The sequence below is a fragment of the Ahaetulla prasina genome, chromosome 1, assembly GCF_028640845.1.
Source record: "Ahaetulla prasina isolate Xishuangbanna chromosome 1, ASM2864084v1, whole genome shotgun sequence".
NCBI lineage: Eukaryota > Metazoa > Chordata > Lepidosauria > Squamata > Colubridae > Ahaetulla > Ahaetulla prasina.
In genome coordinates this window covers 340,551,049-340,563,552 of record NC_080539.1, presented here as the reverse complement: position 1 = coordinate 340,563,552, position 12,504 = coordinate 340,551,049, and the positions used below count along the sequence as shown (strand labels likewise).

At 38.7% G+C, this 12,504-nt stretch overlaps 1 protein-coding gene and 1 long non-coding RNA gene across 8 annotated transcripts in view; one reads left to right on the top strand and one right to left on the bottom strand.

Moving 5' to 3' along the window:
* Nucleotides 1-12,504, bottom strand: part of ASPG (asparaginase) — a 92,085-nt gene that overhangs the window by 59,438 nt on the left and 20,143 nt on the right. The window contains exon 6 of the mRNA XM_058162817.1: nt 11,513-11,639. Coding sequence (XP_058018800.1) covers nt 11,513-11,639 — 127 coding nt within the window. The remainder of the gene's footprint in view (nt 1-11,512; nt 11,640-12,504) is intronic.
* The window catches only part of LOC131187962 (uncharacterized), a 76,051-nt gene that overhangs the window by 48,377 nt on the left and 15,170 nt on the right, over nt 1-12,504 (top strand). For 4 of the 7 annotated variants that reach the window (XR_009152694.1, XR_009152693.1, XR_009152695.1 and 1 more), the window contains one exon: nt 1,708-2,122. This is a non-coding gene — a long non-coding RNA (uncharacterized LOC131187962). The other 3 variants (XR_009152690.1, XR_009152691.1, XR_009152692.1) reach the window with 2 other exon arrangements.

The following is a 12,504-nucleotide window of genomic DNA, read 5'->3' as shown; positions in this document are numbered from 1 at the left end:
ATTAGCCATATTCACTTTGAATGAAAATACACAAGATAACAAGATGAAAATACACAATTCAGAAGCCATGGTAATGATTTATTTTCATAACTGTTTGTGAACTTGAATGTAATCAGTTACTTCCATTTCTTTCTTTCATTCATTCATTTGCTGAATTTATATCCCATCTTAACTCAGGGACGTTTACAAAGGGGGTCTCATAACTTTATCCTTACAATAACTCTGTGAGGTAGGCTGGCTTGGCAATGAATATAATTTCTTAGTAAATTCAGTGGTTGAATGGGGACATACAACTCAGCTCTCCATCTAGTTGCAATAACAATCTCTACTTTACATTGGATTCCTTCTAATACAAAAAAGAGAGGGTGATTATACCAGCAATAACTATTGTTTTAATCCATAGAATGGTACTCTACAAGTTTGGGGGCATCCTATCTCAAGAATATCTCCCCCCCCCCAAATCATGCCACTAAATCTTTGTGATAATCCACAGTAAACATAATTTTCTTTAAATGGAGAAACAAACTGCAGCATATATTCTAGCAATGGCAACTCTACTAACAGGCAGCTGTTGGAATAGAAAAGCAAATCTATCTTTATTTTAGAGCAAACTTCTATTGGGTGACTCTAGTGTTTTTCAATCTCGGCAACTTTACGATTTGTGGAATACAACTTCCAGAATTTGAGGGTTTTGGGAGCTTAACTCCATGAAGTTTAAAGTTGCTGAGCTTGGGAAACACTGAATTGCACTCTTAATTATGAATAAGCCCTGATAATGTTCGGTTCAAGTTACAGTTAAATATGCATACTATATATAGCCTCTGAGTAAAAACAATTTCATTAATGGGCAGCCAGATCTACTACATATATCATTTATGCCTCAGAGTAGCATTATGGATGAGTCACAGTCCTGAATAATTATTGAGAAGACACAGTCATTCCACCCAGGTCTCCACCAAGACCAACTCAGAACTATTAGGTAAAACTTTGAAAGACATGGTGGGTCTCTAGTACTTATGGAGTTCAGTCATCATCATCATCAAATACCAATAAACTTCTTAAGGTTAAAGGTAAATTTCTTTTAAAGGTGACAATTATTTATTTCTTTTAAAGGTAAACTTATTTATTATTTGGGACAGATAAGATTTTCTTTTCCTGACCCCTTAAATAAATTGTATTCTATGGGGAACATCATTATTAGCATCTAATGACTCTAGATTTACCAAGATTATCTGCAAGGAATCCAAGAATAGAGTTGGCATAAATCAGATATTATATTATAAATCAGAGATGCACTGCCTTATCTAACAGTGTAAGACTGACTATTTTTGAGTTCTGTTTGTCATGAAGAACCAAATGGCACACATTTTCCTGGTTGTTGTTGTTATTGTTGTTGTTGAGATCATAGAAAATGAGGCCAGTAATGGTATGAAGCCACCAGAGAAAATGAGTCAAAATGTCTGAACCATTTGGCATTGGTTTGAAAAATGTACAGGGCAAAAATAGAACTTCACTTAAGATAACACTTTCTTCTTTTTAAAAAATTCTCATGTTTCTAAAAAAGTTTGGGGATTAAGGGATAAAATTACTTAAGCTTAATTACTTAATTACTCACCCGAGGGGGTGAGGGTGGAGCAAATACACTTTCCAGAGAAAAATTCTGATCTGTCCATTTGTTAATAAAATGTTTTCAACTTTTTTTTCCAGCACAACACTGTACAGTTTCCAGATTGTACCAGCAACCCGCTATGACTTCAATAATCCAAGCATGTAAAGAAGTTGTATTTCATTCAGTAAAAATAGTCCTTCACAATATGTAACTTCAATACAAATCTTATATAATCCTAAACAAGCAAGGGTAGAAACCATTTCTACCTAAGATTCCAAAAAGCTATTACTAACCAAATCAATAGTGTTAGATGCTTCAATATTCTAACTTTGTATAAGCAATCAGATTTTACTTTATGGACGTTAGGGTTTACATCTATGTAAACTTTCAGCAACAGGCACAAGTCAAATGATAAAAATTAAATCCATATACAACTTGATTTGTTATTTTCAAGGTTTTTAGTAGTTGTTAAGAATCATGGATATCTAACTATGGGTCTGATTCCTAGTTCATTTTTCTGTTGATGCAGAAGGAAACTGTCTCCTGATTGAGATGGGACATTAATCATACAATCCAGAATCTTCCTGTCCAGGAAACCAAACGTTCTCAGAAGCAGAACACAGTCAAACTATGAAACTCCTAGATTTGTTCTAGACCTTCTGCTATGAGTGACCAAGCTGTTTCTTCTAGCAGTTGCTGCCAGTCCTTGGACATACACAAGAGATAATAGTTGAAGAAACCCAAGACACTTTTTCATTAGCAAAAGGTATATTTGGAAACAGGAAAAGAAAATGATTCCTTAATGTCTATGGAGACTCAAAATCATTAGTGTCATGATTGTCTCAAAGGTCCTTTTTCCAAAAGGCAACTGGACTTTCTTGATTTTTTTGTTGAAAACGTTTTGCTTCTCATCCAAAAAGCTTCTTCATTTCATGATTCCTTACTTCAATCTAAACTATAACACTTAGATGAGTCCATTCAAAGTTGCAGTGTTTGATCCCTAAAACACTAGAGTAAAAGCAGGCTAAATGCTCTCCTTAACAATGATCAATGTGCATATTATAACTCATGAGTTCGTTTCAGACTTGGAAGAAGCATTATTGAGTGATCAAGGCCATACTTGCCTAACCCAGTGACCTAATGGTTATTATTATTATTATTATTTTATTAGATTTATAAACCGCCCTTCTCCCGAAGGACTCAGGGCGGTGTACAGCCAAAGTAAAAAGAAACAATGTACAGTTAAAATAAAATTAAAAAACTTATTATACAGTGTGGCCGAAATTAAAATAGTTAAAAAACTAAAAAAAAAAACCAATTAAAACCAGAGATAAATTTAAAATTTAAAACTAAACAATTTAAGAAAGCCCCGCACGAACAAACAGATATGTTTTCAGTTCGCGGCGAAAAGTCCGAAGGTCAGGTATTTGACGTAAACCAGGGGGAAGTTCATTCCAAAGAGTGGGGGCCCCCACAGAGAAGGATCTTCCAGCCAGCCGACATTGTTAGGGAATGTGGCTGTTGTCATCCAACACATTAGGAAGGTATCAGTTCTGGAAGACTGGACTTGTCACTAGCCCAATTGAGCATTCCAAATAAAACTATAATAGTGGGCCGGAATGAACATGGTTTCTTCAAGAGCCAACAAAGGCCTGACATACACCTACATGCATTAATGACATGCAATCTGACATCTTAATTACATTGCATTTGAGATAATGTTATAACATCATGGCATTTCGGTTTTGATTTAAATCTGTGATACAAGCCACTTCATGTTGCATTCAACAAGTGATGAAATGTAGATGTGGACATTAATACTTACACAAGCTGTTTGCCTTTTAGCTTTTTCTTCTTGTATTTTTTAGTCACCTGAGAACTATTATGTAGTACAATAAGGGATTAGAAAGCTATATCAGGCCAGTAGAGTTTTGGAAACATTTTCCATCAAGAATATGCTTCTTCCTTAAATCAGCTACCATCATTTGGAATATAGGGTGGCTTAACAACAGAATCATGTTTAGAATATTAACATGCCAGATGTTAGCATAAACTTAAAGTATTATTAAACATATCATCATTCTGAAAATATTGTGATGTTCTTAATATCAGATGAACTGATCTCTCAAGTTTCCATGTCCACAGCCATTTTTAGAGCTTCGTAGATGTCACTACCTTAAATGGTAATAAATTTACTATTGTAGTATAGCAATAGCACTCAGACTTATTTACCGCTTCATAGTGCTTTTACAGCCCTCTCTAAGCGGTTTACAGAGTCGGCATATTGCCCCCAACAGTCTGGGTCCTCATACTATTGGCAGCCAAAGTAGTGCTTGAAGAGATGGAGTAAAGTTCAGCCATCTTCTGACTCCACATACTACCTTGATTGCCATATATAAGATGGCAGCTGAACACAATCTATTTAAGAGATTGCTAGTGCATGTACTACTGATGTGCAGCTATCTACACTCAGAAATGGACAAAGTTGACTGAACACCGAGGTCACTGTGCTCCCAGTGAAAATTAGGCTTGAAAAATGTTTTTATAGGAGAATATCATAATAATAATAAATAATAATATTTTAATTTGTATATCGCCCTTCTCCCAAAGGACTTTTGGTTTACAGCCAAAATAAAATACAACAACAACACATACAATATTAAAAACAAACATTAAAAAACTTATTCAATTTGGCTGAATATTAAAATACGATCAACCCTATAAAATTAATAAAGATTACAAACCCATAAAATCATCTAAAAATGTAAAAAAATCAAGCCAGTCCAGCAAGACGGAATAAATAAGTCTTAAGTTCGCGGCGAAAGGTTCGAAGGTCAGGTAGTTGTCAAAGTCCAGGGGGAAGTTCATTCCACAGGGTAGGAGCCCCCCTACCCTGTGGAATATACCCTACCCTATATATCATCCTATTGGGTTTAAAGCCAATTCTGAAAAATAAGAACTATTTAGCCAGAGAATTTCACCCTCACTCTTATCAGTTTTGATCCATTCCATCACAGCCTGAAATCACTGATACAGCAGTTCCAGTGCTACTGCTGGTTCCTTTGGGAGAGGCTGTTTGACTATTATCTATTTACTGATAAAACTTCACTCCAAATGTTAGAATGACTTCTATTACCATGTTTCCCCGAAAAAAGGCATCTCCTGATAATAAGCCCTCCCCCAAAAATAAGCTCTCCCCAAAAAATATTTAACCGCATGCTCAGCCGGTCCCCGCCATTTCCGCTGGTTAGGGTTAGGGAGACAGAGCTGGAAATCAGGTAAGACAGCAAGAGGAGCCCCGTCTTGCTCCATGTGCCCCAAAATAATAAGACCTCCCTGAAAATAAGGCCAAGTGCTTATTTTGGGGTTCAAAAAATATAAGAAAGGGTTTTATTTTCGGGGAAACACGATAGCACCTTTCTATAGATCAGTGATGGCTAACCTTTTTGCCATCGCATGCCAGGAAGGGGGGGTGCGGGGGGGTCATGTGCGTGCATGCCCACACCCATAATTCTATGCACTCCACCCCTGTGCACGCGACTCTTTCCCCCCCGACACGCGATGGCCCGGTAGGCCCGTTTTTCTCTCCTACCTGTCTCCAGAGCCTCTCTATAAGTCTGAGAGGGTGGAAAATGGCTTTCCCCATTTCCCTGGAGGCCCTCCGGAGGCCAGAAATGGCCCGTTTACCAACTTCCGGTTGGACAGGAAGTGATTTTTTTACTGTCCTCAGCCTCCAGACTCCTAGAGAGGCTCGGGGGGGAGGGGGCTGGGGACAGCAAAAAACGTCACTTCCTGTCCAACTGGAAGTTGGTAAACAGGCCGTTTCTGGTCTCCAGAGGGCCTGGGGAGGGGTAGGAAAGGCAGTTTTCCATTTCCCCAAACTCCTAGAGAGGCTCTGGAGCCAGGTAACAGAGAAAAACAGGCCTTCCCCACCACCACCCAGGCCCTCTGGCGGCAGGAAACAGCCTGTTTCCCTACTTCTGGTGGGCTCAGAAGGCCCAAAAATCAGCTGGCCAGTGGGCATGGGCGTGGCTTGGTGGTGGTGGGTAATGTGACTGGGTGGGCATGACCAACTTTTTTTTATTACTTTTAAAACCATTTTTTTCTACAACCTTGTCGGCCAAAGAAGTAAAAAAATACTTTTAAAAGACTCTGACGATTCCAACTGAGCTCCGTGATCATCAGAGGCTTTTTTTTTTACTTTTAAAAGCATTTTTTCGGCCGAAGAAAAGTGCTTTTAAAAGTAAAAAAAAACTTCTGATGATCGCACAGCTCAGCTGGGCATGGGGGGGGGCAGGGAATTTTGCTACCGGTTCTCTGAACCACCCACCGCCATCACTACCGGATCGGGCGATCCGGTCCAAACAGGGAGCATTTCACCCAGTGGTGGGATTCAACCAGTTCGCACCACTTCGGGAGAACCGGTTGTTAACTTTCTGAGCAGTTTGGCAAACTGGTTGTTGGAATAAATCATTAGGGCAGAGAACCGGTTGTTAAATTACTTGAATCACATCATTGATTTCACCCCTACTCTTTTTTTTTTTGCCAATTTTTTTTTATTTTTTATAAACATAATAAAAAAAATCCTTTTGAACAAATTATTGGTCAGGTACATTTTAAAACATATTAAATTTCACATATTATAATCTAATACAGTAAATTTTCCTTCTTCTTCCTAAATTCAATTATTCATTTGCACAAAATCTGATAGAAAAAACCACCTACCGCCATCGCTACTGGATCGGGCGATCCGGTCCGAACAGGGAGCATTTCACCCCTACTCTTGACCCATTCTAACATTCTTAACCAGCTTTTGAAACCTACTAATAACAAAGATCAAAGGGGCAGCTAATCAAGAAAATATATTGAAGAACTTTGTCAGTCTCCTCAAGTCTCACTGGTAAAAGTGATTCTATAGTAAACAATTAGGTGGTGTGCTGACAACCTCTCCTAATTTTGGCAGACTTTAGCAATTTTACCAATAGAGTACATGACAAACTCATTGCTTTGCTTCTGCCAGCTAGAACTTGACAAAATGTCACATTCACAATCTTTGGAAAAGTTCAGCTGGGTAATTCAGTGGGACACAGTGGGTTGACACCATAATTAGTGCTATGGACACAAATGTTGTCTTTGCCGTCATAAGTACCCTATAGTTAGTGCAATTATATTCACATTGAGACTTTTAACATCTATGTTTCAATTATATCTCCCTGCATTTCATTTCTGTATGCTTTTCACTAAACCAAGAAGCCCTGTGAACTCTCACTACTTCTATGATTAAGGTTTCAATAGTGGAGGAGGGATGTTATGTTGATCAGAAAACTCCATAAAGCTTTCAGGAACTGCTACAATTTCATAAGTCTTACAAAGCATGCTAGATCCTGACTCCTGAAGATAGGAATAGCAATCTGTCTAAATCATAACAGGAAGTGATCCAATCATGACAAAGGAGTAACTTTAACTATCACTTCACTTTCCAGCAACTCAAAAGAAAAAAAACTAGATCAACTGCTGCATAGTGTATCTGGCTTCTAATGTACAGTATGTTTAATGACCATGAAGTTAGTTCATTTCCAGGATCACTAACATGGGCATTGAGATCCACAAGCACTAAAATCCTAAGATTCTGAGGACCATTTTGGAGAGCACCAGTATAATCCATAAACTGTTGGATTAGGAACAAAATATTCTGTTTCTCCCTGCCCCAACCCACCACAAATCGCTGGAGAATCTGATTAATGGAGAAGGAATATATTCCCTATAACAGGTAAAGATAATGTGCTAGTCATTCCCGACTCTAGGGGGCAGTGCTCATCTCCATTTCAAAGCCGAAGAGCCATCACTGTCTGAAGACATCGCCGTGGTCATGTGGCCGGCATGACTCAACACCAAAGGCGCACAGAACGCTGTTACCTTCCCACCAAAGGTGGTCCCTATTTTTCTACTTGCATTTTTTACGTGCTTTCAAACTGCTAGGTTGGTAGAAGCTGGAACAAGTAACAGGAGCTCACCCCATTACACGGCCCATTACACGGCACTAGGGATTCAAACCGCTGAACTGCCGACCTTTCAATCGACAAGCGCAGCGTCTCAGCCACTGAGCCATCACGTCCCCACATCTCCCCACGTATTCCCTATAGATGACTGTAATTCTACCTCACAATTTACCATGACATTGTACAACATCTCTAGGCAGGTTTATGTGGGTTAAATTCAGGCCATCCAGCTCTCCTATCCCGGTCTCTATAACACAATCAGACCAGCCTGCTGATCCACAAGAAGATCATGGATATAAAATACTTTTCTTGTGAACTAATCTGGCATTCAGCAACTGAATTCAGGAGATGTGTAAGCCAACCAGTTTGACTGTTGGATCTTGGTAACTCAGCCCTAAGAGCAGCCCTAAGGGTGCTATATCTTCTGTGTCTGGGAAGAATGTTATAAAACACTCCCCACACTCTTCTTTTTTCCTGGGCCACAGGTTGCCCATCCCTTGGCTATTGCAAGAAGACATGAGTCCAAGATAACCAGCAGGTGCACCCTGCTAATGATGGCATCCAAACACACATTTGTAGATTTGGCTGAGTTCCTAATCCTTTAACAGCAGTCTGATGCGCAATAATTAAATACGTATAATAATTAAACATGTACTGGGATGAAGAAAAAGTGATGGGGAAAAATTTCACTTGCTTCATTTCCTCCCACTCTAGGTGGTGAAGATATATTACCCATCAGGTTACATAATCGAGTTAGGTTGCTTTTGCAGTCCTTAGGAGTGTAGACTTGAGAGGTTTAGAAAAGCAGAAGCACTTACATTGGCTGCCTTCCATTATCCAGTATCTGGAAAGACTTTCATTTCAAAACACATAGAACAAGAAGAAGCAGGTCTCTCTATTGAGATCAAGCACACAAGATGTTTTTTAAGCTGTGAAAAGCCAACACACTATAAGTATTGCCGGCAAGGTCACCTGCAATTAAAGAAAACCCCATCCAAGAGCTGAAGAGACCAAACTAATCCCCTCATACAGTATTCTAGACAGCAGTAAAGCTGGATCCAGGCTGCCATACAGGTTTGAATTCTTTCCTTTAAAGGAGTAACAATAGCTTTTAGAAGTGACCCCTCCCTAAGAGGGAGGGAGTGGGGAACCCATCTGCAAAATCAAACCTGAAATGCAACTTTCAGCTAGTTCCAATCTGCTGGGAAGACCTGACTCTGTTTTTTCATCCCTTCCCTGCTTGGCTGAAAGTAGCTTAACCTCAATTACATAACTGTGCACGTTCATTCTGAATACAGAGAGGCAGCAGTGAGCTAGAAAACTATGGACAGCCAATGGTGAAACTTCTTGAACTGGCAAGGCAAGACACATACAAATAATACAAGACAAAGACAAAGACACATACAAGATCAATACAGCCCCCTTCTCCTGGCCAGAACAAAATAATATATACGCTATTACTGAAAATAATTGAAACAAGTTCTTGTAAACAAAGATAGCCTAATCCATCCGAACAATAATTTTATATATAAATATTCTTGTATTTATTGGGCAGGAGTGTTCAGAAGTGGCTTGAGCTTTTTAAGCAGAATAGGACTGCCTAAAACTGATTGATAAAAATTCTAGTTTAATGGTTCTAAGTTGATCTTTTTTTAATTGATGTGGTTAATGAAACAAATATGTAAATTCTACAAGAATATTAAACAGGAAACTCAGACTGGTCACAATTCGCTACTAAGCTATCCAATGGGTGTGGTTAAAAAAAAGTCAAGGTGATGGGACACAATGTTCCAATCAAATTTCTGGTTGTTGTTGTTGTTTTAATGTGATACACATAAAAAAAGGGACAGGGCTTCACCTTTTTTTATTACATCCCTGCTATTGACTCACAATTCTAGGTTTACTATCATGTTAGGCAAGGTAGTATTCCCTACGGCAGCTGAACATTACATGGTTTCTTTAAGGTTATCCAGACTGTTCCGTAGATCGATGTAGGAAAGCTAGCATCTCTCATCAATGGATGCCCAGCTTCTGCCAAAAGACCACAGTTCCAACTAAGAACATCTAATAAGTGGGATTCAAATTTGCACTTATATTTGGCATACTGGATATAGGGTTAGTTCTGGCTCTGGTAATCTCAATAGTCTACTTACCGAGAAAGTTATCTTTTTGTGTCTTAATGAAATCTCTGCCAACTGTCTAAGCAAGCGACAGCATCTGGCTGCCCTTGCTTGGTTTGGGCTCCCAAGCAGAGTTGGCCTAGTGGCATTTGGATTGAAGGTCTCCAGGGACGACCAGAGTTATAGATTCAACTGGGAAGTTAAGAAGAAAGTGGTGACAAACCACTTTGTATTGATGCCAAGAAAACTAGATGGATATTTCTATGAAGCTACCAATAGTCAAAATAAATCAGAGGAGACTTTTACTTAAGCTACGTGATATGGATGTAGCGTTGCACTAAGTCATATTTGTTCTAAACATGTCTCATTGAATACCTTTGGTTCATATATGCTTAAATGCAAGTAAAGATTACAGATCTTAATGGCTGTGCTATAACCATAAGCCAAAGCTGAACAAGTCAGAACTGTTTTAGTCCAATATGTGAAATTGATCTGTTTGTCCACTCTCTAGTGAATCATTAGCACTAATTTAAAATCAAGGTGCAATTTTGCCAGGAGAACAGGGCAGGTGAAATGTTTATCCTTCCATTGGAGATTTAATTTATAAATATTCACTGCTAGGTTTAAGCACTTAAAATCTTTTAATGAAATAAATCATGTACAGTTAAAATGTAAATTTCATGCACATCACTTTATGTTCTGCCTAATCCTATTCCTTAGCTGAAGAAGGACCATGGCATCAATGAGAATTACAGAATTCTGATATCTCTTCAACAAGAACTGGTTGTGAACCCTGTTACTGAGGCATGAAGAGATGAATTCATTTCAGGTTTATGCAACTTTAACTGAAGTGGAATTTAGTTGTGCTTTTATTCTCCAAGGGCCTTGAGAATATTTCACGTCCTATTCTAACCAATAGAAGTATGTATTTCATCAAAAAATAAACCCTAGTCAACCAGTAGTGGGTTTCAAATTTTTTTACTACCGGTTCTGTGGGCATGGCTTGGTGGGCATGGCGTGGCGTGGCTTGGTGGGCATGGCTTGGTTGGTGTGGCAGGGGAAGGATACTGTAAAATCTCCATTCCCTCCCCATTCCAGGGGAAGGTTACTGCAAAGTCCCCATTTCTCCCAATCAGCTGGGACTTGGGAGGCAGAGAATAGATGGGGGCAAGGCCAGTCAGAATTTTTATTACCGGTTCTCCGAACTACTTAAAATTTCTGCTACCGGTTCTCCAGAACTGGTCAGAACCTGCTGAAACCCACCTCTGTAATCAACCCTTCTCCAGAGGATTATACATGGTACTCTGCTAGAAGCAGAACTCACAAGACACTAAAAACACTCCTCTCAACAACCTCACTTGAATTTACCACCCGTCTTTACCATTTCTACTTTTATTAACCAGGCATTAGCCAGACATCGCTTTAGGTTTGTTCATCTGGTTGACAGCAAGTGAAATTGAAGGCCAGTGAGACAAAATTCCTTGACAATGGCATCTTTTAGCGGGACAACTGGAGAGACAATAAGGAGGAACAACTGGTGATAAACCATAAGTTATGTTAATCACGTCACTCAAAAGTGACATAAGAAATAGGCTTCGTATCATGTCTGTTCTGAATAAAGAAAGAATTTAGGTGTTTATTGTAATACTGGCAAACAAACAAACAAAAATGACCTCATAAATAAAAGATAAAGATGCTTGAAAATCTGGACCCATGTGGCAACAATCCAGGAAAGGGTTACAGATTAACTAAAGCCTGAAAGCTGAAATCACATCATTGCTTACTTATAATATCAACCTCAGCATTTGCAAGCGGAGGCAGGTTAGGTGAGGAAAAGGCACTGAAACTCCCTGCATCCATCTTAGTCACCCGGTTTCCCCTGTACAGTTTATTATCAAAGTACAGGCACACCTACAAGGATGAGAAAAGAAGCATGTCAGTGTGCAAACCTTGTAATTAAAAGATCCAGCAGATTAAGACATACACACACATAAAGTTGACTTTTCTTTCTATACAATGAAAGCTACTTTAGAGAGAGTTATAAATATAATTAGGGTTATGTAGGTAGGTTTTATCTCTGGGCTGCTTTGAAAAGTGCTGTGTCTCTTCTGGATTTTGACAACAAAATACGGGTAAACTCCTTGTGAGATTTCCTTCCAAGAACAGGTTTGGCAGCTCTCAAGGTTTGTAATGGATCTCTGAAGTTAAAGATATTTTTAAAGGGGACAGAATGGGCTTTTAATAATGTGTAAAATCCCTCCAGAGGTGTTGATGTTTTTGACAGAACAGACAAAATTGAGTTATTTAGAAAGGTAAGAAGAAAGTGAGTCTACCTAGATATCAATCAGGTTTCTGGGTTTTCCTTTGTGCAGATTGTCACAGCCTATTGGTAGTTATGGCACCACAGATTAATCCCAATGAAAATTCAGAGTGGGAAACCTTTTACTAAGTAATTCCCCATCACTCTAGACCAGGGTCCGTGTTGAGGAATACTAAAAGCTGTATACCAGACACATGTGGAAGGTTATAGATTCATCACATCTGAAATAATCTATGCATTTTCCTGTCATATTTTATTCAAATAATTGGTAGATTTCAAGACTGATTAAGTTGATTTTTGACATTTATTTTTTAATGACTCTATTAAGCAATGACATACTGACATAGAAGGAGTACTCCTACTTATAGTACTAGTAACTTTTGTTTTTTTAAAAAGACTAATTGCGAGAATAGGCAGTATCTATACAACCATTAAAATGATTAGGAAATCCAATAT